Here is a 25058-nt window from a genome sequence, read left to right as displayed (position 1 = left end):
TTATGCAAACTGCGCTTGGTAAGGTACGGGATCAACAGCCTTGAAGAACAAAACGCTGTGGGACAGACACCACATAGCCTGTTCAAGTGCCACCTTCTCCCTTCCCAACCATTATCGCTGCTTCGGCTCCGCCAGCTCCCACCCCTCTGCCATGGCTGCTAACTGGACGTTAGCACCAAAGTGGTGGCCTTTTCCAACGCTTACTTCAGATCTTTTGGGTCCACTGACAAACAGGGTTTGATTAATTTCTAAAATATTTTGGTTATTTACTCCAGTGTTTTTCCAGCAACTTTCGAGATACGTTCTGGAAGTCAGTTGAGCTTCTCCCTGACTCTCAAAAGGTCTAAAGACATTAAAGGAGATCTAATTTAATACATTTGTTTAACATATTCCCCATCCCTGAACCTCACTTGTCAGACTGATATTTGAGCAAAATTTCAGTAAAACAAGGTAAGCATAGCCTGGGCCACAAACTCCACTGCAGATAATTGACTCTGATATTCATTCTTTTCCTACAAAAAAGCAGATTAGAAGACTGCCAAGCCACAAGCCCCTCTACAGGCAGACTGCTCCTGTAGCCATGCTCACAGCCAGGCAGGACCCAGACCGGCTCCAGCCATGCAGTCAGCTTTGCTCGGAGCAGACTGAAGCCGAGTGTGAAAGATGCTCCCAAAGCAGGCTTGGGAGGTGCCCGCAGTGGAGCTGAAGGCACTACCTGGGGGCAGAAGTGCTCAGTCGAGCAAAACGCTATCACAGCTACCATCCAGGCGAGAAGTGGTGCCTTCAGAACCACTGGCACAAAATCAGTACCAAAATCTTGAGATATCTGGACCAACATGGGCTGGTCAGTCTGGCACAGAGGGATGACAGAGGGACCTTCCTCGCTCCTCAGAAACTAGCTCACTTCCCTCAGAAGATTGCAGAGGAGTGAGAACTTCATGAGCCATTGGCTTAGTTTAAGGTAAAAATGGTCATTTAAGAAAACCTTTCCCTTCCCCACTAACCCATCAGGAGAGCAACCCTCAGGAGAGTACCTGTTACCATGTCTCCTCGAGCAGGTTTGGCCCAGTCCACGATGACAAAGGAGTGACAGCCTTCGACTGCCACGACAGTGATGTTGTGAGGGGCTTTCAAGGGATGCAGATCTTTCTCTCTGAGGTCATTAGGGATGATTTCATCGAGGCTCTCCACTTGGAAGTGCTCCAGGGCCTCTGTCAAAGAGCAGGGGGCTGCTGGATCTTTATTGAGATAGGTCACATAAGGAGCTGGAAGAGACAGGGAAGGGTGGTGTTTAGTTAGCAGTTCGTAGGTACCACAGAGTAGCACACAGGCTGGCAACTTCCTAAAAAGAAGAGAGTCAAGTTTTGTGATGCATTTTAAAATTCCTCCCCTTCGAGCCCAGAGACGGTTCACTGCTGCCAACAAAGCATGGCTCGCGCTCAATTTGATTGATGAGCACGGGGAATGGGATGCCAATATTCAGGTCTACCCCACACTCGCAACTGTACCCAATTATGCAAAGACAGAAGGATCGTCTTCGCTACGAGAGGCAGAAGAGAGTGGTCTGACTGCAGGACCCTCCACACGCTACCTCCAGCTGCTCTGGAAGGAGGACCGAAAACGTCACTCAAACTCTCAGCCTTTCCACACATGGGAACAGATCCCTGCCAGGGCCGTAGATGGTCTAAGACTTCACAGGTCTAAGTGGCTGGTTCTTACACAAACATCCTGAAGCTGGAGTGAAACAACAGAGGGAACAAGAGTAATTCCAAGGTGAAGTCCGACCAGGTTAAACGAAGGCATTATTGCTGTGGTCCCCTGGGTACTAAGGGACAGGAGTCATGAGTCCCTACCTTCCACACATGTGCTCCCAACCTCTAACTTCTATTTTTAAAAGCTTTATACTGATTGGACTTGCACTTCAGTTCAGGAAAAGATTAAACCATCTCTTTATTGCCTTAAAAGTCACCGTAACATTCAAAGTAAGGACTATAAAACTTGCTTTGGAAATGTTTATTCAGTTGCAATAATACAATTCATTGAAATGGTAATATTATTTCCCTAGTGCCTTGAAATGTTCATAAACCAACATTTCTTGGTTTATCTTATTCGATTTCATGCCCTAAAGGGATTTTTTCCATATCTTGCAATGAAGTTAATTTTAGCCTCTCCAGCTAAATGAATCAAGAAGCACTGTCAGTGAGACAGCCAAATAGAAACATCATGAAATTGTTTGGACAGGGAAACCGAAGATGCACTGGAAAAAGTCTTGGCATATATAAAAACAAATCTTTTACTCCAGCAGAAGAGCTCCACTCTAAGCCACGTGAAGCTTGTGGATATTGGAAGGGAAGGCAAGTCATGAGTCAAAGCTGATTCTCCATCCCCTGAACTCCCATCTGAAATGCCAGGTGAGCCAGCAGCTGACCTGACCTCAGTTCAAATGCCATGTAAAGGGCTGTGGGGGGGTCACCAGTCTGGGGTGGAGGCTGGAATGCGGTGCCCCACCATCTCCAAATCCCTCCGCTCTGGCCCCCAGCTGCTTCTCTGACAAAGAAGCAGAGCAGCTCTGGTCAGAGCTGCAACACCTACCTACACACTTGAATGGCTCACTTACACAGGAGCCAGCCTCACGGCTCATGTCAATGTATTGGGGGTTCCTTCACCAAGTTCCTTCTACAGAGTAAAGATACGAATAGCAAAGTCAAATTTATCTCTATTAGTTTTACTTTTTTGAAAGTTCATATCCAAAATACCATTCATTCATTGACTTTAAAGCATTTGACATACATGCTTGTGCAAGGTAGGTGAAATCACTGGGGTTGCATGGGTCAGTGGAAAAGAATTAGGTCCCCCAGCGGAAGACTCACACCTACTCACACGTACTTCCCCCAGAGGAAGACTCACACTTGCACTGATTGTACTGGTGTGAACTTAAAATGACGCAGTTGAGCTGAACTGAGCACCAGAGTAGACACTCTTGCTCTCTTACTGACTTCAGCTAAATCGAACACAATGCAGAATACAAAGCAGAGCACTTACACTGAAAGAGTATAAAAGAGGTTTGCACTGCTTCAACAAAATCAGTGTGGGTCCACACGTAGACATGCAAGCATCGAAGCTATGAACAAAGTACCGCCGTTTGGGTTTCCCAGGTGGCAGTCCTTACAAAGACCACACACTAGTCTAGTCTGTTGGACCTATTTGTGCAATGGTCTCAGCTTAAGGGCTGACCTGGCTGGAAAAGAATTCTTTGCAGCAGAAGTAGTAAGCTACATAAACCAAAGGACATCCTTACCAGTGAACCGTTTCTTCCCAGCAATATCATATTCTGACACAGGGCCGGTGCCAACAACACTAGTCTCCGGATAGACAGCTTCCGATTCTGTCGTTGTAGAAGCAGTGGTGGTGGTGACAGCAGTTGTGGTTGGTGGCAAAGTGCTCTCAAAAAACTCGTAGTCTTTAGAGGAAAGATAAGATGAAAATGTTAGCTTTCTTCGTGTTAATTTGGCTTAACTATGAGAAGGGAAACATTTCTGTCACCAGCCAGAGGTGAGTCCCAAAGGTGCCACGCACCCTGCCCGAGCTGCCGCACGCTCCTTACGGGCCTCTAAGTCAGGGTCGGTCACACCTCGGCCTTGCAAGGGTTTCTACCAAACTGGTAGACAGTGAGCACAAAGTCTTTGCCTTAGAATATTAGTGTCATTGCTGATTTAGACCTCGCTCACATGGGTAGAAGGGATGACAATAAACAAATGTATTCATACAGCAATATCCTGAAGGCGCTTCGTCTGCCACCTCCCCTCACAACCCCCAAGAGAAGACAGCATAGGAATGGAATCCCTGGCCACAGCTCTCAGATGCCAAAGGAGATAAGGGAGTGAAAAAATGGCTTTTTAAGAAAACTGTGTGTTATTATTCTAAAATGCTAGAGCTGGTTCATACTGCTCTTAAACCTTCCTGCAACTTCAGAGGCATGGAGTCTTGTACTTGCCATTCGTGGTCCCATTAGGGCCATGAGGGAAGGCAAACTGGCCCACATGAATCCCGTGATATTCAGTCCTATTAAATCCAGTGCTCTTTGAAAAGCTACTGCGCTACCAGATTGACACACAAAATGAAGGGAAAGAAGCAGTTGGCATCCCTGCCATGTCCTCATACAGGCTGTGGGACTCGGCTCACGGCTTTGAGTGTTTTCTGCTTAAACTGCTAAAGTATTTGTTTTCTGCAGGTGACCTGCACCTAGGAGGAGGCCTCCAAAAGACTTGTGCACTGAGGATATTCCGCTTTCATGGGGATGTAAGAAACATGGGATGTAGCAGCTTTTAGTTCATCCTCTCCTCCCCACATTCTAAATGTTGGCCTCAGTATGAAGTGATCAGAATAAAAAGCACAAAAGTCTGTGATATCTTCCTCCCAGCTGCTGCACTCTCTTTTTAAATGCTTTTCTGTTGTTGTTGTTGGTGGTTTGACTTAAGATCCCAGCACTGCATCCACAAAGAAAAAAACTTTTATTATTCTAGAGCCATAAATTCTACTAAAAAGCTTTGAGTTTAACAGAGGTCTGTACTTATCCGCTTGAGAATTTGCATTCCCGGTGCAAACCTGTAATTGAATGCTGGGACTTGAGGCCTCCTCTTCAGCTAAGTTTTGTGTGTCCTGGATTATAATATCAAGATGGCATGAATATAACTCTGCAAAAATCTTTCCCCCTTCTCCTTTTATCTGATTTCAAATCTCTTTGATTTAAATTCCACATGAATTCAGCAGATTAATTATTTTATATGTAGGTGATCTCATTCAGTATGAGCATGTTTTATAGTCTAAATGCAGACTACACATCAAAAAAAAAAGACAAAAAAAAATATTCACAGTGCTGTAGAGTGCTAAAAACTCACTACGGTATTTCAAGCTTCCAGGGCTCAGATGTTACTCGGATTTTCTATTTTAGAAGAGTTCGTTGACTTTGACTGGGCTGGAGTTAGAAGTTGTACCGGAGAAAGTAAATCGAGGATTGAAGTGGTGACTGTATGACCCAGCTCTGAACGTAATTTATTTCCACAATAGGTTCCTGTTAGATTGCAGGACTGATAGAAAGGGACTTTCACGTCCAGAAATAGTTGCCTTTGCACCCTTGCTCTTCACATGTGACGCAGGACTGTGGAAAGCTTTTCCAGTTCACCACTGCTTGCTTAAGCTCCCACTCACCAACCTGCCCCCTCGAGCCCAATTCCAAAGAAAGAAGACAGGGAAAAAATCAACCCCAAACATGCCACTTGCAATAGACTTTTACAGTTAAACAGTACCATCATCATATATCACATATGCCTCTGGAGTTGCTGTCACATCTGAATCCAGTCCTGAGAATGTATCTATTGAAGGAGAAAGAAAAAAATGCTATAAGAATTCAATGGTCTCATCCCTACCCTCCTAGTAAAATACTTCTGGAGTAAAGTTTAAATTAAAAATCTTTAGCCAGTTGATTTGTAAAGAAATAAGATAACTGCCTAGTTTCCAGATAACATAGTGACAGTCCGCTCTGCATATTTAGAATAACAGGTGAGCAGCCAGGAGTTTTGCTGGGGGAAAATGGGTTCAGGGTTGCTATTCAAAATGGAGAGCAATGCACCTTCCAGGAGCTCTGCCCCAGGCCCCAGCAGCTCTGGAGCAAAGGCAGGCTGCCAGCAACCGCATAATGCTCAGGTCAGGATTTGACAACGTTTTATAGTCTCGGGAGCAGCAAATGTGAGAAATTTATACGCACAAAAACAACCAAGCAATTCAAATAAACTGAAAACTTCTATTCAAATATTTCTGCAGAGGAATAAAAATCAAACAACCCACAGAACCATGACATTTACAGACTGCATCTATGCTAGCAAGTAACGCAGCCCAAAAGGAATGGATCTGTAGAATGAAGTAATTGGTGCTGGATTTTCCGGGGTTTTACTTTGCATTAGCTCTAGTGTGATCCTGTGGACTGAATGCCCATTACAGGTTGGGGCACATACGTGTCACCCTGAAGCACCGCTTCTGCTCTAGTTTCATCCAGCAGGAATTCAGTTTGTGCACACCAAGATTGCTCCATGATGCAAACAAAAGCATAACAAGAAGAGATGATTATGAGGTGCACATCAAAACCACTCTCCCGATCCACCCCAAAACCCAATGCAAATGCACCCACAGACTTCCCAGATGCCTATCCCTACATATTATCTCAATATCTCTGCAGATCATGTATCCAGCACCAGATGCATCAACCATCAAGTACCCCATCTTGTGAACCCTGGAGGCTTCCCTGCACACTCTGAGAAATGCATTTCTTCACACGTTATTCAGGGAAGCCAAAAAGTGTACAAAGCTCAGATTAGCCATGAAAAGCAACGCAAACAAAGCAAAAGCATTGTGCTGGAACCCACTGCAGGTACAATCAGAAGCCTTCAATGAAATGCTGGAGCTGGTGAGAGGCCAGTGGGTGAACAAAGACAAGAGAAAGACAGCTTTGACCTCAGGATACTACACAGAAACTGGTAATGTTCCTGTAACACTTGATATGAAAGCAACAATGTTATTTTTACTAAGTCAGTAATATGAACAATGCAAAATTTCAACTGCCAATGTCAAATAGTTCACAAATATAATCTGAATGATACATTTTCATTTTGCAGGGTTTTTTTTATTTAGAACCAACCATTATTCTACAAGACCAATTTTTTCCTACTACAGTAAGTTTCTTTTAAATACACAGTAGTGATTTTAATGTCAAAAAAAGCTTTGAAAACACAGGAAATGGGTTAATTCTTGTCAGACTTTCATAGAGCAAAATTCGACATTTTCTCATGGTAGACTTCCGCAGCCACTCTTCAGGAGATCCACTTGGAAGCCACTTGACTTCTCTGAGGGTAGTCAGTGACAAAGTAGATCCTTTGTTGAATTCTGCAGGTTTCTCACCACAGCTAGCCAGCATCAACCAATGTCTATAATGTATGCACTTACCTTTGACTACATCCAAGTAAACAAGAGGCTCAGATATGCAGAAATTTGAAGTCCTTCATGGGCAGATTTCAACTCATTCAAACCTCTTAGCTAGTCAGCCTTTGGCCTACATGCAATCCAGCAGAAACAAATTTTATTTTCTATTTTTGTTCTTGTTCAGTCTCTTCTACTTCACTGTCTGTGCTTCTTTAGCATTAGCTGTGGCATGGCGACGATAGGGGTACTTCCCAAAAGACCTCTCACTTTATAATTTTCTGTACGCACACCAGCTGCAGTTCTCCAGCTTGCTCCATCACCCTTCGCTGCAGCTCTTCAGTGAACCCTGCCTGTACCAAATGAGGCTAAGTTTTGCTATGACCACTTGCATTAGTCTTTTGGCAACTGTAAGGACGTGGACTGCGCAACCATCACTTGATGTTATCACACGTAACACATGGTTAAGACTCCACCTTTTTTTCCTTGTGAGCTCATGAAAAAAGTTTAGCTGGTTTCACCGACAAATCATGCTTGTGTGGCCAAACTCCGTCTTGAAAGTTAAAGACTGCTGAATGTAGTGAAATGTTGACAATAAATTCTGCTGGGTCAAGCAAAAAACCTGCCAGAGAGTAAGCGAATTTGCCAAAGCTTAAGCAGAACGTTTGGCGGCGGGTTTTGGCACTTGCAGCCCCCGGCTGTTTGTGAGTAATGCACTTAGCAACAAATATCAAGCTTTGGCAGAAAAAGTATTTCATTAAATGATCTGGAGTATTTTCCAGACTCAGATTAAAGGAAAAGGCAGCATAAAAATATGATTTGGAAATGGTGAAGGGAAAACTGCATTAAATGTTTGATAGTTCAAGTAGTAGTTGTTTATCCCTCTTGAAATAGACACTGCACTTGTTAAACAAAACCAGCCATCATTAAATAAATACCACAAAGATGCTTTCTTTTCAAGCAAGTTCCTCTGTGGAACAGGCAGGTTGATTTGCTGCATTTGTCAAATGACCTGTTGAGGCAGGTCATCAGGATGCAAAAAAAAAAAAAAAAAAAAAAAGATGATCAAGAAAATCCTAATAATTACTCTTCAGAGAAACTTTCATAACTGCCAGGTAGGGACTAATATTGCTCAAGCTATATAGCAGGTAAGAAGTAGAAATCCAGCACCATCTTGTCCTTTCAGTCTTCCACTGTGATGCATTTGCAGACATACTGCCAAAATGCCAGACAGTTTAGGAGTGACTTAAGGGCCATTCTCATTGAACACGCAGCCTGTGTAAAAAATTAGTTTTCATTCATGCCTCTAACAAAGTTCAAGGATTCAGCAAGCCCATCTGGTAGAAGGCAAAAAACCCAAGCAGAATGTTTTTAAATGTTCATAAAATCACACGAAAATTCCCCAGCCCAAAACTCTGCTAAAAATAATACTGCAAAGCTTTTTGTTGTTCAGCTGGTGGAGCCTACGCTCAGATTAACCCAAGCCATATTTCATGAACTCTTACTGTTCTTATAATATGTATTCTCAGAAGAGGTCTTTCAGGCATCAAATAGCACAGAGAGGAAATATGGCAGCATATAAGCAACATTCAAGGTAAGCAAAAGGGGCTGGTGGGAGTGGGAGGGACTCTAACTCTACCAAAAATCATGGTCTCCTTTAGGCAACTTTGAAAATACTAGGGTGACCATATATAACAATATTTGTAACACTTTTGTAAATACAATTAAGAACAATGAAAGCACCAAAAATCAAAACCAAAAATCTTCAAAGAAATATTTAACAATGATCGTCATTTTTATATACATATGTTTGTGAGTGTACACGTCCATGCATATGTACATATGCAAGCACACTTCTATAAATACACACTGTCAAACATGGGGCTAATTGTTAGATAAATATTAACACTATAAATCATTGTAATTCCACCTGTACAAGGCGTTAACATCTCTGGCTCATTACTTACCCAGGGTAGCTGGTAAGGGAATTTTCAGTCTTCTGCTTCTGAGATCCTTTCCAAAGATGCCATCCTTAGACTCACTGTGAGTTGCTGAAGCCACGTCCTCCAATATCTTTGCGCTCTTCAAAGCACTAGTTCAAAGCTTCCTAGGCCACGGTTACATGACCTACTTGTAAATCTATTTTGGCTTCAGAGATACAGGTGCATGGGGGAAAGGTAAGGGGGTTTCATTACCCATTAAAATTGGCTACTGCAGTTGGCAGATGTCTGACTGCCAACCTGTTGTTTAGGTTATGGCCACGCTGCTACTGCCCATTTGTAGACTGAATTGGGGATTACCTACAAATGCAAAGGATAAGGACTACCATGGTGCTCTCTGATCTGGTTTTGCAAAATAAGCAGCTAACTGGTTTGCAATGCAACATTCAGGTGATGAATGGGTAAAACGTGGTAGGAACAGGCTCAACGCCCAAAGACTCTAGTGTGTTTATATTTGTTTACTTTGGATTTCAGTTCAGCACCACATCCTAAGCTTGTATAACTGCAACAGGGAAATAATGACACGCATTGACACTGTTTTATATTTTCGGATGAGAAAGAAATTAGTGTACAACTCTGCCTTATCTGTGCAGAGCCAGGGTTGTCTTTCCCCAGCTTCATCCGTGCTGTGCTACATTCCTGCTAGACGATCTCTATCTCCGAGGGCTGGCCAGAGAACAAGAATCTCATTTTGCAAAAGCTAGTTCCACCACGGCTCAAAAGAGAGACTTTTCAGAATTTATTGTGAGAAATGAACACAAAATAGGCAAAATGTATAGTGCCTTCAGGTCCTTCCCTGGCCTGAACTGGAGTGAGGACTTCCTTATATGTGAGTGCGTTGACCACAAAACTACTGCCTATACTTGTGCTCACGTGTGTGAATATATGTGACAAGACTGGATCCAACACAAGGTAAGAATTTTGCTGAAATCAACATACCTCCATGGAAAACTTCAGCTTTGGGGAAAGTTAACATTTTCCAATGAAAAACCATTTAACGCCTAAACCCTTCTTCAGCTGCTCTAATCTCAGCTCCTACCTTATCACATGGACCAAAATCTTCAGAGACAGATTCTTTCCCGCTTTTCATTTGTGTAACTGCGCTGTACAAACAACACAACCAAAGAAGTTCAAACAGCACAAAAGGAAATTACCTTCTGCATTGCACTCTGGCAGGCCATCGAACCCCAACAGCAAGTTGCCCTCGTCATCATACTGTCCATAGGTACCCGGAGGACAGGTTGGGGGTGGTTTCTCAGTGGGTGGTTCAGTGGTGGTTGGTTCAGGAGTGGTGGTGGTAGTTGTAGCAACAGTTGTTGTAGTGGTTGTAGTAGTTGTTGTGGTAGTTGTTGGGGGTATTGTTGTAGTAGTAGTTGAGGGAGTGGTTGTTTTCTTAATCATTTCAAGACCAATCAGAGGTTTCCCTCCAAGGCTTATTATTGGTTTATCTTGTGCATTCGCTACAGGTTTACTAAATCTGCCATGTCCAAACAAAGGTAAGCCATCAGGACTCACCATTGGGGCACCCTTTTCATCTAGGAGAGAAGAACAGAACCAAAAAATCTCACCATTAATCCATTTCATGGTATTTATCAACAGTAGATACTGCAAGAGGATTGAGAGGGTGATTACAGCCTCCTGTAACTAAGCTGACAGAGAAGGTGGTTATTATCTAAGAAATAGCCATGGCTAAGGAAGCTGGAAAATGGTTCTGAAGAACCTCAGATAAACCACAGTGGTGTTCACTTTTATCAGCTTTTGATAAACACTTCTTGGGAAGACTGCAGGGAGGTTTCACTTCAGAATCACATCATGCAGACAGTGCCTGTATTTAATCTAAGTCAGTCTCGTAGCTGTTGATGAAAGGTATGATGAATCCATATTCTGCTCCCTAATGTCAAATATGTGCAAAGAAAAACTGGGATGCTGTCACCGCAGATAAACTTTTGTGCCAAATTCTGGGTACTGCAAATATTCATAGTAATCAATTTAACAGCAGGCAATGAATTTGCATTGAAGAGATCAATAGAGGTGGACTGATATGCAAACAGCAGTGTTTTCACAGATCACACACAGGGCTTTTTACTATTTGTGGTCAGTTTCAGAAAAAAAAATATCACATACATATGGCTGGTACAGTGCTAGTGGTGGGGAATAATTAATTCTATGTATACAAAGATATAAACAAGCATCAATCCTTATTCTGGCTCAGTTCTGCAGTCCTTTCTAGTGCTGATACAAGTGAGATGGACGTGGGTGATTCTTGCTGCCTCGTACTCAGGAGCCCCACAGGACCTCCCCAGGTCCTGCAATGTTCTGACTGCCTGATGCAGACCTGAGGTACAAGCAACGCCAAATGGCTTCCATGGGACCTGGGGATACCTGAAGCATTCAACAGCTCAAAGACTTGTACCATGTGCACAAAAACTGTAGTTTTTTTCCTGTAAGAAGGAAACTGTCACTTACCAACAATTGTACGTCCATCCCCTCCTAATTTCACTCGGAGAGGGTTGCCTTGGGAATCTTGGAGGTATTTTCCTTCAACATTTAACACTAGCCCTCGGTCAAGATCTACAATCTAAAAGTAATAGATGGACTCAAGTTTAGCTAACACAAGAAGAGGTGAAATGAAATTTCACAGCAACAGAAATCCTGGGGAAATTCAGATGCTCAGTGTGATGTTCAGGAATAGCTACAACACCCACAGACTTTTAAAAGTGAGTCACTAATTGTATAGTAATCACTGAAAAATCACTGCTGAATAAAGCAAATCCCCAGGAGCTGGGCTCCAGAGTTGCACAACAACCATATTCCTATTGCCTACTGTAGTTCTCATGTGCAAAGGAGTGACTCCCTTGATTTTCTTGGGCTGCGCAACTCCTAAGGTGGATTCCTGTAATACTGATTTGAGTATGACCCTGAGTTCTTTTGAAGACGGGATTTAAAAGTATGTCTACTAATCAAAAAAAAAGGAAAAATTAAACGAGTTAATTTAGATTGAAACAGCAGTGAAAACAAAGTAGCTAAGATTTTAATTGGGGTAGGAGACTGAAGAAAAGCCTCTGTCTCATAAAACAAATCTGTCTGAGAGCTTGGATTGAATTCAAGAGGTAACTGCAGTTAAAATCCAGTCCTCCTTGCTATTTCAACCCAAAATAGCTGAATTGTATACTGTTTTAACCTGAGGTAACAGACACTGAGCCACAAAAATGCAAAAGGTGTTAAGTGCTGGGAGGAAACTGGGAAGAGGACATGAGCACCAGTTCCAGGTTGGCAAGACAGACTTATATTTGGTGCTGGGGAAAAGACTGTACTGGTAGGTACAGGAGGTACTGTAGATCATGAGATCAGTCTCTGAAGCCCTCCAGGCCCCAGATGTTGACATAGATCCTCTTGCTTTACAAGGTGTTTGTCCTGCTTGCAGCAATGCCCTACTCTCGTGGGGTAGAGAGAGACACCCCACAGCCTCCCAAGGACCCTTCTAGCCCACTTTCTGGGGTCTATTTAAAGGCCTTTGGGCATGCTTTTCAAAATGCCTCCCTTGAATGTGACATACCTGATGCACCTTTTTATGCTCCTCTAATGCAAATGGTAAGATTGAAGTGGCCATAAAATGAAGTGGTCTTTATGCGTCATGCTGTGTGTGAGCAGCTCTACTGACGCCAGGGAGGCTGGTCACAGTCTCCTCCTGCTCAGCATTTGGGCAAACACACAGGAAACACCAGTTCCTTCCCTGTGTTGGTTGGTTATAAACTCACTGCAAAGGATTTTAAAAGACAAGGTCTGGGCATGTAGGCACCTAGTGGGGCTTTCCTATCAATGGCATCTGAGCTCTTCTGAAAATACCACTTCAAACATGTCTGTACAAATGGCAAAATGCTTAAAGATACCTACGTATGGGCATTTAAAGCACTGTGACACTTATGGAGTAACTTTACATTTCAATACTTTTGCTCATGAGCTTCTCCCTGGAGCGCGAGTCTGGGAGAAGCATTGCTGAACACGTCTTTCACAGCAGCTATCCCGGGCAGTCTCCACTCACACTGCACGGCAGACAACCCCTGAGTCACTGGGGAGCGTAAGTCCCACTGACTTTGAGGAAAAAATGTTTCACTAAATTTATGGGAGTAATGTATAGTTGAAAATTCAAGCCATCAGGCTTTAAATCAGACATTTAAAATGCTCAAATAATGAAATGCAGAATTTGTCATTAGATTTCAATGAAACAGTGGAAACTAGATCACTAAGTATAACTTCACTTTACAGCTTCATTGACTTGAGGGCACTGTTCTCCTTTCTTTTCTTGATGAAAATGTAAGTACAATAAAAGGCCAAAGCATCTTGAATTTGGAGAGAAGGTCACCCTACCCACTTTGTTCCTTGAGGGCCATTGATTACTCTCTGTCCACTTGGTTTTCCATTATTACCAGATATTATTTTTCCATTTCCATTTCCATTTCCATTTTTCGTTGTAAGATTAGGTCTGCCATTGTAACCTGAAACAGAGACCAAAACACACTATTCTGAAGAAAGCTGTGCAACCTACAAATCACATTTTAAAATGCAAAGAAATGTATTTTCTAACCGATCTGGACATAAATGGGAGCAGAAAGAGCCCTCACCACACTCGGCAAATCAGGCATTTCATTTCTGCTTGGAGCAACTTGTGACACTGTCAGATCCCCGCAGCTGACACAAGCATCTGAAATGGTTTCTTCTGAAGAGGTTAAACACTCATGGTTTGTTTCTACCATGTTTATTTGGTCTCTTTATTCCCTCTTGTTTTTTCAAGAAAGCAGGGCAACATTTCTAGACAGCACTACAGCCATTAAAATGTTTGTAATCTTTGTAAACGTTTGAGGAGTGGGGTGAGGGAAGAAACCATTATTAAACACAATCACTTGTTCAGTCCTAGCCTTATACAAATCTGTAGTGACGAACTGAAAGGAGAGGGGATGGGAATTACTTCTATTTTTTTAACCTGTAAAAAAAAGGACTCTCCTTCTCTAGCTGAAAAAACACTGCTACACAGAGGCACACTCAGCTCAGAAGTGGAGAAGCAGTGGCACTGAGCTGCAGGCCCCCAGCTCAGAAAGGGCAGCAATTTTCACATCCTCGCTCAGATACCTGCCTCCAGAAAATTATATATGAAAATATATACATATATTAACTGAAAAAAAAAATATATAATCTGAACACTCCTCGGCTATTAACTTCCCAATTGCATGGCTAGCAGTAAGCTGGTATACAACTTCCATAGAGAAATCTGTTATTCTTTCATGCCATGCATCTCATCCTCCATGGTATTATTTAAGGTCCTCCCATCTTAAGGCTCTGCAAGCTGGTTCCTCTACACAACACTGAGTCTGACTAAAGCATACTAAATACAATAGCCCAGCTGCATGGTCCTCACTGTATAACAGTGCATCCACATCGTTAACTACATATAGCATAGAAGGTATTTACTAAAATAAATAAATAGAGAGACTCAGGTCACTCAATAATATTTTGGATGTCCATGGGTTGGAGGGAGAAAAAATATTTCTACCTAGCAAAGTCACTGAGACTGTCTGGGATTCTCCCTAGGTGACATGGGAATCAATAGGTGACATACCTTGACATCTAGTGGACCCATTGTTCCACTACCCAGTGTCAGCAGATACTCTGCCAGAAAGCAAGCCTCTAACATTTGGGGTAAATCACAGCCATAAAGGTATTAGAGGGCCTCAACAGGAATGTGCAACCCTGAGCTGTCACTTAGAAAAAAGAGGAAAGTGGCTTAAAAATTAATTAGAGAAAACAGAGAATGCCAGGACAGCATGAGGAAACACCTTACTGCCTAGGCGCGGGCAAGGCAGCACTATATGACCTACAAAAGCCTTTTAGTAATCCATATGATGAAGAGCAATATACCTGAGAGGTTGTCACATTCTGAGTACAAACGTGCTTTCAATTTTTTCCAATTTAGTACCTAACTCTGTTATCTGCTCTGTGGGTCATGGGATCCTGTGCACATCAGACCACAGGACCAAAGGACTGGGCACCACATTACACTGATTAGGCAAAGTTCTCAAAAAATGGGCTCCCTCAGAACCACCAAAATAAAAAGTAATACATTACACTAAATAATTGAACCTGCATTCTGATGGAGGACTTTTAATCTAAGTGCTAATCTTAGGAAAAACACAATTCAGTGAGATTACTACAACAAAGACAAGATACCTTGTCTATAAGGAGGTCTAACAAATTGCCGTTGGGAAGGGCTTCGTAGCCTAGAGTTCAGTAGTCGCTGGCGAGGGGACAAAGTGGAAGAAGAAACTGCTGGAGAAACAGTGTGTGTGGTGGTAGATGCAGAAGAACGTGGCCAGACAATGCTTGGTTTAGATGGGGTGTGCTTGTTAGACGACTGAGTAATCCGTGATGCTATGGCAGAGCTTCCTGCTGATTCGGAAGAAGATATTTTTAATGTTGGAGTTTTTTCCTTCTCTTCCTCTTCAGAGCTTACTTTGTGAGGTAGAAGAGTGTCCATAGATTTCCTTTTATTGCTAGTAGTGTCATCGTATGTGTTTTTGTTACCTCTAGAAACAGAAGGAGACCATTTTGCTGCCAAAGATGTGGGATCCTCTTCCACTTCTTTTTGATCATATTCACTGTAGTAATCGTCCTCTTCGTTAGAAATTGACTGACGAGATTTAGATGAAGAGGAGGAAGGAACTTTTTGAGGAAGGTCAGCTTTGGACATTTTTGAGGGCAATAGGCCATATTTTTTCTCTGCTTGGGACACTGTTCTTGCAGCAACCCTTGAGCGAGTAGGTAATGAAGGACGAGCTTGTCTCGAAGAAGTGGATGACAACCTTGGATTATACTGGTTGTCTTTTGCTGTATCACTGGCAGAACTGGAGTCTGGCTGAGTAAGTTTTGATTTGTAGGAAGGTACCTGAGAACCTGGCTGCTGTTGCTTTGATAGAGATGAACTTGAGCTTCCCTGAGAGAAAGATGCAGACAATCCCCTAGAAGAGGACACCTGTTTAGGAAACACAGAGCGGCTGCTTGCTCTGTCGCTGCCTTCTGTCACATCCTCATCCTCATCTTCCTGTAATTCTTCGTTACTCTGGGATGAGATGGGAGACGGGAGGCGCCGGCCCCTTGAATGCAGTAAGGAAGGACTGGTTTGTGCCCTCTGTGGAGGCTCTGAGCGGGAGGTCTTCTCCAATGGAAGATGAGAGGGGAATGTCTTTTTAGGCAAAGATACACTTGGTTTTGTTCGAGCAAGCATTTCTTTTACCTCTCGACTGTCCTGCTCTTCAGGCTTATGTTTGGAAAGAGAAGACTGCAAAAGAGAATGCTTTTCTGGAGCAGTTGCTCGACTTTGTTGTTCTTCTGAGTCAGAGCGGGATGACTTTTCACTGTGTGCCTCTCTGGTGTGAGAATCAGAATCGACCTGAGGATTTCTTCTCTTGGAATAGATTGCTGAAGACTGCCTGGAAGAGGGTAGAGAAGGAAATAAGGGGTTTGCATCTTGTGAGTCCTCCCTATAATTCTTATCAACATCCTTTCCATCGGATTTGGCACTGGTGGAGGAGCGAGACTGAGGTGAAGCATGACCAGAAACAGCAGACCTCGATGAGACTGCCACCGCAGCTAATTTCGAATCCTTCCACGTGCGAGAACTGGAGCCTGAGGGAAGCCTTGTTTGCTGTGACCTAGAACTGGGCTGTCCTGCTCTGTCCTCTGCTTCTTCACTGTCAAACTCATTACGGCTATCACGAGCATGGGAATCTGCTGATTTGGAAGAGGGTTGATGTGAATGACCTAGAGAGTCAGACCTACTGGGATGGCTTGTGACAACCTCATGAGAGATAGCAGACTGCCGATTTGATGGCAAAGCCAGGCGACTAGGCTCTGAAGTTTTAGAAGACACTTTCACCAGCATGGGGTCTGGCTTTCCTTCCACATTACCCGCAAGATCATTATTTTTGGCAGGCAGAGGATGGGAAGAAGTTTTAGAAGGCACATTAGCGTTGCTTTGCCTCAGTTGCTTTGTTTCATTATCTGTGTATTTAGGAATAGATGAGGCAGAAGAGTGTTGTGCTGACAATGGTAACAGTGCTGGTGGCTCACGTTTCTCTGTGCTTGTCTGCCGTGATGTGTGGGTTCGACCAGAGGTCCTCCCTGAGGCAAGGACAGGGTGGACTGGCCGACTAGGGGACAAGGGTCTAATATTCCTCCTCTGATCCTGGGCTTTTGGTGACGTCGTCGGAGTTTCTTGGGAGGAATCGCGATCATCTGTTACCTCAGTGGATTGGAGATTAGGTTCCAGCTCTCCTGTCTTTCTAGAAGGTAACTGAGATTTACTTAGGACCCCTCGAGTCAAGATTTTATTCTTATATTCAGAAAGAAGACTCTTTTTATCACTAACATTAGGTGAACGAACAGACGACTGCTTAGAGGAAAGCGATGGCTGGACTTTTGAAGAAACAGAAGAAGTTTGAGAAGGAGATGAGCCAGCATTCCCAGTTTTTTTAGCCTCTGAATTATCTTGAATATTTGTTTGTTGCTGAGCAACTGGATCCTCATGAGCAGCTGTGAGGGAAAAAAAAGTGTTTATTCACAGCAATAGAGGAAGCACAAAAAACTGACCAAGAGAAGAAACCAGCCAGGTAGCAAGAACAAAACAACTTATGAGAATATGAGACAATAATTATTTCTGTATTAACCAGCCTGTGGAGTCCGGCTGAATAAGTTTTGGTTTGTAGGAAAGTACCTATGTGGAATTATTGTAGCTTGGGTAAAACTTAGAGCAATTAAAATCAAATATCTAAAAGCAGGGACTGCAACATTCTATCAGTGGAACCAAATCTTCAGCAGAACTTAGTCATGTTGATGCCATGGTGCTGCATTATCCCATCTGAGGTTGTGGCCCACATTTTTAGTTAACTCAGCAAATCTTCTGTTCCCACAACAGCATCTTTTGGCAAGATGCAAATGCAAGGAGTACTATCTGAGTAAGCCACTCTAAGTGAATTTCAAGAGCGGGAGTTGTCAGGAATAGTGCAACCAAAGACCCAAAGCAGTGTATTCTTTGACCTTTGGATAACAAGAGCACATAGTGTTTTCATGCAGGAAATAGAGTATGGTATGCATTTATTTAAGATGTTAAAATGTCCATAAAATGTCCTTTTACATGCTGCAGAGCGACAAACGCTTATCTACAAGCACCTCTTTGGACAATATAGTGATGAAAAGAGATAACAGAAAGAGCATGAAGGAAGTAAAATCCCATGGGTTAGATGGAGTGCAGAGGAAGCTAAGTCAGTAAAAATTAAAATAAGTGGGACCAAGGCAAGAATGGGTGGACTATGCAGTCGGTGCATGGCTTGGTGCTCACCTGCTGGGATGGCGACACTGAAGGCTTTAGACTGAGGACCTGGTCCCCTCCTGTTTGCTGCACGAATTTTGAAAATATAGCGCTCCCCGGCCTGCAGACCATCTATTATGGCTGATGTTGTAGCTCCAGAGTAGGTGATGGACTTTGCTCCAAATGGCTTGAGAGCCGGGGCGTATGAAAGAATGTATTCTGAAATGATTTGGCAGACGGTTGGAAGGAGGAAACTGAAAACAGTCCTGTTTCCAGCGGACAGACTGTATGGGTAGGATGAATTAGAACGTGCATTACTAAAATTAATACACTAGCAATGCACGCTGAGTCAACAGCTGGAGTATAAAGACATGAGAGAGAGAGATATATACATATATATGTAGGTAAGTTGAACATTTCTTATCTTAACAGACAAAACCAAATCACATCAATGACCTAATGACTGAGACAGAACACGTTAGCTATACCTTTGTAAAAATACATAAGCAACAATGCCCATCAGAGTGAAGCGTCACCAAGAAGAGCCGGGCGACAGCCATGCGCACTTCCAGAGAAGGTGTGGGGGACATGAGAAAGTTACAGCACCAACTACTGCACGGTTTGATGGGCTGCACCTGGAGACCTTTTTTTGTTTCTGGACACCAACCAATAAAGGGAAAAAAATGAGTCCTCTGAAAAAATTAACTGCCCTAAATCAGAAATAACAGAGGAAACCTACAAAGAGAAAATGCACTGGAGGCAGAAAACATGTCTGAACATGGCCAGGAAAATATGCACCTACTGCTTGTGGAAATCTAGTCTGAAAGACTGTGCAAATGTTAGGTAGTGTGGATCGCTACAATCAGAACACCTGTGTTGTTATGGCTGACGAACCACCAGCCGATTTTAGACTTCCCAAGAGAAAGAGAAATTTTGAACTTCCTGATTAGCTATCAAGATATGTGCAATCAACAACGCATGATCCAGAGAATATTCTTCCAAAATATAACTTGCTCGCAATGGTGGACAACACACAACTGCATTGCTGACTGTAGCTATGTCCACAGCAAATAAGAATGTTAAAAAATTTTCTTCCCCACAAAAATTATTTGGAAGAAGAAGAAAATGTTGTATTCACATAATTATTGTTCAAGACATCAATATTAAAATCAGGTGACGTTATTCATTTAGGTGACTATTGTCATTCATCAGGTGACTATTAATTACTTTCTTATCCTACATTTCCAACAGAGCCTTGACACTGTACTTTAAGATACAAAAGCAGCTCTGCCAGTCCACTGTGGTGAAACTCTACCAGCTCCAAAGTCCATATACTCATTCTTCAGCAGTGCTGGAGCCTGAGGGGCATCCCCATGAAAACACCAAAGCACTTACTTTAATCTTGGAAACAATATTACTGCAGTCAAATATAAGTGTTTCCAGCTGAGTCTTTGCTTAGAGGGGTTTTAGCTGTAATCTACAGGCCAGTAGGTAAAATTCATGCCTGGATGATTGAGGTTCTTATTCAGAAAAGATACTGCTACCAGGAAATAACAGCACTGCATATTGCCAAAGGGTCGCAATAGCACGCCTGTCCAACAAAGTCAAAGTCTCTGTGCTCAACTATAGCCAGGGCCAAACACCACTGCAGAGAGAGCAAAGCAAGGTCTTGCTGCCACTTAAGAAACTCACCCTGCTCTCACCTTTCAATTTAGGATTATTATGGTACCTGTGCTCTCTATTAGTTTCTGTATTGAGAGAAATTTCACCCCTATAGGAATAATTGTAGGCATGACGAGGAGTCTTACTATTACACTCCCAAGGAGTGCAGGTAAGATCTCAGCCACGTGCAGGCTTCCTTTTCTTTTCAATCCTCTGTAAGAGGTATTGGGTATTGGGGTATTGGACCAAAACAGAGTTTTGAAAATAAATTCCAAGAGCTGCCAGTTTTCTCTCTCTACACAAAGAAACACAATAATACTTGAGGAGTCACAATGCCATAATAGGAAAACTCTAGAACATAACGCCTTTGAAAACAGGAAACTTACTTAATTTTTTCTGAAAACGAGCCCATATTTGTTGTGTTAAGCAACAAGCCATGTATAGGTCATTGAAATCAAGAAAAAAAAACATCAGTATTTTATATGTAAATGCTTTTAATGCTCAATTGAAAAAAAATCAATGTATTAGAAGGCATGGTAAGCTTTGGATTGGTTTTTTTTTGTTGTTTTAAGATACACAGGAGTTGCTTTAATTGCAGAGGCACTGGTGTAACTCCTGGTAACTCAACTCTCAAATGGCTACAGGACAGCATTTTCTCCTATTACTTTAATACGTGATATAAATATATAAAAGGACAGGGTTGAAAAACAAAAGGACCAAAAGACAAAAGTTCCTGATTACCATGTGCTATCAGAACGACTATGAATTCAGTGATTTCTTTTAGCCAGTATAAATATCATTTTTATCATTTATTTAGTTTAAAAGTAAGACCTCTCCTGTAATACTTCATACTCGAGAAAAACAATGATATATTAGACACGTATAAGCGTTCAGCCCTGGAATATCAGGTATCTTTAAAACGATTGCCTTGGATGAATCATCTGAAGATCAGCAGACGAAAATGGACAAAGGGCTACAGACTGCTCAAAATTAGGAGCAGATTTGAAATTTCAGATAATGTCCCTGCATGACCCTACTTTAAGAAATAATAATTCTTGGACACAATTTCAGCTCCATTGGAGCAATTGGCAAGACTCCTACTGACTTCAAAGAGGAAGGAATTCCACCACTGCCCTGAAGAACACATAAAGTAGGTCTTGTATGCAGACACGGCACACTTCCCTCCAGGTCAAAGGTTTTTTAAATCCTGAGATGCTACAGTGCTGATAAGGCACCTCCAGAAACTTGTGTAACTCGAAAACACAATCCCGTCAACCACTGGAGAACGGGAGAAGCCAAAAAATCAGTCCGTTCATTTTCAGAGGAAAAAAACGAAAAAAAAAAAATCGCAGAAAGCTTTTTTTTTTTAATCCTATGCAAGTAAATAGTCACTGACAAATTAGTTTTATGACCATGTACAATAACGCTATAGTACACAAGACTTATGCGTGATACTTGTTGAAATGGTTATTTGCGCTTGCTTCTTAAGCTGAGGATTTCCTTCTGCGATAAACTAGAAATAAAACACAACATAAACCCACTCACTTTCTTGGCAACTACCCAACTTTTCCTTCTTCACCTAACTGTTACAAATCCTTTGGGAAACTTCCTTCTTGAGCTCCGTTTCGACCTGCTTATTAACGGAAGAAGAGGTAAGCATGGACGTGTGACACGCCGGGGAGCTCTGTGACATCCTAGCCACATGGTGACGATGGCTTCCCAGCAGCGGTGCAGAGATGCTGGGCTGGAAACAAGAAAATCTTGCTCGGGTATAAGCCATTAACAAGTGAAAAAATCCTGGTGCAGTCAGCGGTTCCAGCTTGCTGTGGAGCGGCAGTCTGGCTTCGAGAAGACCAGCTCCTTGAGGGGGTTAAAAACTGACAGTGATGACTTACCTTTGACTTTTCCTTCACTCTCTGGGAGAGCATCCCAGGATGCTGCTACAGAGGTTGGTTTCCCCTTTAGTGGCCAAACATCCAAATTTTCAGGTGCGCTGGCAGGAGCTGTGAAACAGCCATACACAGAAGAGGCAAGTAAGAAAAGTTGCCCTACCCAGCATACACCTTTTGCTCCTCCTCATAGCAGAAATTCCTATACGGCCATTTCAAAGATAAATGTGAAGCACACACATGGCTCAGGTCCACGCGTGCCTGTATTACATCTCTGTATCAGACTCCTGTCATGAAATTTTATTCCATACTTTTAGGAACAAGCTGTCTGCATGAGACTGCTACTGTCACTTAGCTGGAACAATGTAGTAATTTGGTTGTTATGGACCACTTCCCTGTACCAAAGGGGCCCCACCGCTTCTCCGTGGTGGAGGCAGAATTTAAATTTGCTGCCCACAGGGAGGGACACCAGCCAGGCTGCTCCTCCCAAAGGAAGGGGCACACCCAGATGCAGGGGTCCAAGCTGCTGGCCCGTCCCCCAGAAATACCCAAACCACCTCCCCCTGTTCCCGTCACGCCACAAGAGCAGCCCCGGCGTGCTCTCCAGGGCACTGCTGCTGGGACACAGGCAGCAGGACCGAGGCTCTTCCCGTGTTCCTGACCCTCTGCTGCCCCAGGCAACCACTTATTCTGGCTTTCCCTCAAGTCAGCCCTATTTCATAGCTCAAACCCTAAGACGTGCGTCACCGCAAGGACCTTTTGAATACATACCCGCCTCCGGGGTCCGTTGGTAAACAGACACACTCCATTTGCCTTCCTTTTCTCCCTCCAAGATTTGGACCGCAAACTCATACATGGTGTCTGGCAGCAGATTCTCCACTAGCGCCCGCCGGTTGGACACCTGCTTGTAATCCCACCTTGCTGACTCCCCCTTTTCCCGATAGCGAACACTGTATTGCCTGGGATTAGAAGCACACAAAAATAAAAATTCACCTGTTGAAACCTAGCATTATCAGAATCAGAGAGAGACGAGGCTGCTTCCCCCTCGGCTAGCCTGCTGGGCTTACTGGGGAAACTACCAACTTGCAGACAATGAAGTACTACCACCACCAAGAGCCAGCATCTTTTAAGCATCTGCCTTCCTCTAATGGAATCTGACTGCTTTTGCTCCAAGGGACAGACCACTTCTTCCAGTCTCTTACTCAAAACACCTCCTGCCCCAGGGGGAAGCCTCAGGGCTTTCCGAACCAAGCCAGGCGTCCCGGGGGGGCTCTACGCCACCATCCCACCACGCCACAGCTGCGAGCATGGCCGGACGGCTGGGAGCCCCTCGCTCCCAGAGAAGCGTTGGCGGCTTGGTTCCCACGTGTCTGCCCAGATAATCCACCATGAAACTGAGAACATCTAAAATTACCACTTCTCCTGCTGTGCCCCTCGGGGTGTTTCAGCCCCGGGTTGCTTTGCTGTTCCCAGGCTGAGCAACGCAATCCAGCACTTTCAGACCTTTCGCAGTTTCCAGCCTGTTTCTCTGTTTATTTTGGTCTCCAACTGCTGTGGTATGCTGCTGCGAGCCAAGCTCTCCTACTCACAGGAGACCCCAACCTGCTCAGCCTCAGCTGCACACCAGGTTTCTGGAGCATCAGCAGATGCATGGGACACTGACGGGCGTCTTTCCTATTGCAGAGCGATGCCTCCTTCACTCGCAGTATGGTCATCTCGAAGCTGTAGTCTGTTCTGACAATCCAACTCAACACCCTGCCTCTGCCTCTCTGCGGTCTGTGCCCCATCCCCACCCCTCCTCTCCCCACGCACGCATGGGGATTTGCCGCCCGTCGTGATATACCAGCAGTTGAATAGCAAAATATCCCTGGTTGGTACTGACAACATTCAGAAGGGATCTAAACCCCTGCAGTCCAGTACTTACACAGACCTCTAAATACTAGAGACCCGGGTGCAGGGAGGCAAGGAGGGTACATCATCCCACACCCACTGTGTCAGGTTTCTAACAGCTTCTCTGAAGCATCCCCTGCCAGCCACTGCCCTAGGTAGGGATATGCAAATCCCTACTCCCTTAGCTAAATTAGCCGCAAAACCAACTCTAATTAAAAAATGCAAAAGCAATCAGTAGTACGTTGGCAGCAGTTCACCTTCAGTACGCATTCAGAAAAGAAAACACAGGGCTACCTACCTATTTGCTGCAACCTTCTGTTTTTCATAGAGTGGGTCTATCCAAGAAACGAGCACAGACTGAGAGGACATAACTCGAACAGTTACATCTTGAGCCACCTCCACCTCTTCCTCCTCTGAAATGGCAAAACAAAATAGCGTATCAATAACAATATTGGAGTTCTCATAAAAAACAGTAACTGTCTTCAACTGATGTTATAATACACACACAGCACAGATGAGTTACAGCAGTAGTTATTGAGTACATTGATTACTGATGGTATCCCATGGAAATCATTTCTTCTGTTAGTTGTCTGCTTACAAGACCAGAGTACTTGTATTCTGACTGTATATTCTACAGTCCTTCAATATTCTATCAGTCCCCAAACTGTTACTTACAGCAAATGTCTTATTAACATATTGACATTCATCATCTCTAGCAAACGCTAGAGCTGCCTGGAGAGCAGAAATTTTGCCTTATGAAAAACTTTGAGGTTTTAAAATTCTGTTTCATTTTGAAGGGCAATAAAACCAGGGACTGTCAAAAATTCTTTACAAGGGAGAATTCCTGCATATTTTACTTTTTTGAGTGCTTCAAACAGGTTGTTTGAATTCAGCTTTTCAGGTTTTTATGGTATACAAGGCAAAAAAAACCCCAAAACATTAAAAGAAAAAAAAATCATTGAAGTGGGCTGTTTTGACATATCAGAATATCTTTTCCAAATAATTTAAAAAACTTTAAAATTAAGTAAAACTAATTTGATTTTTTTGAGGTTTTTAATTTTGATGAGGCTCCTTTTTCTGTCCATCAGAGTTTTTCCAGTGTAGTTTACCTACCACCCGATGAAAGATTTATTACTCTTCCTATTAGTGTCAGAGCAACCATTCCCAAGTCTCCCAGAGGCACAGAATGCACAAGGCACAACTTTCCAGCCCAAGTTTTACAGAAGAGTCACATTGGAAAAATACTGATGTCTCAGGGAAGGAAAAGGACCAGTAAACTCTGGAGTACAA

The 25058-nt window shown here is 43.2% G+C and overlaps 1 protein-coding gene across 1 annotated transcript in view; it reads right to left on the bottom strand.

Annotated features, from left to right (window-relative positions):
• FNDC1 (fibronectin type III domain containing 1) overlaps positions 1–25058 on the bottom strand; it is a 53955-nt gene that overhangs the window by 16132 nt on the left and 12765 nt on the right. Inside the window, exons 2-12 of the mRNA XM_075147913.1 lie at positions 24067–24181; positions 22650–22837; positions 21885–21992; positions 18358–18546; positions 15192–17552; positions 13338–13465; positions 11436–11547; positions 10124–10504; positions 5307–5372; positions 3299–3460; positions 1035–1265 (exon numbers count right to left, since the gene is read on the bottom strand). Coding sequence (XP_075004014.1) covers positions 1035–1265; positions 3299–3460; positions 5307–5372; positions 10124–10504; positions 11436–11547; positions 13338–13465; positions 15192–17552; positions 18358–18546; positions 21885–21992; positions 22650–22837; positions 24067–24181 — 4041 coding nt within the window. The remainder of the gene's footprint in view (positions 1–1034; positions 1266–3298; positions 3461–5306; positions 5373–10123; positions 10505–11435; positions 11548–13337; positions 13466–15191; positions 17553–18357; positions 18547–21884; positions 21993–22649; positions 22838–24066; positions 24182–25058) is intronic.

This window comes from Calonectris borealis, chromosome 3, assembly GCF_964195595.1.
Source record: "Calonectris borealis chromosome 3, bCalBor7.hap1.2, whole genome shotgun sequence".
Lineage (NCBI taxonomy): Eukaryota > Metazoa > Chordata > Aves > Procellariiformes > Procellariidae > Calonectris > Calonectris borealis.
Note: the sequence above shows the minus strand (reverse complement) of the source record. Positions and strands in the feature narration are given on the sequence as shown.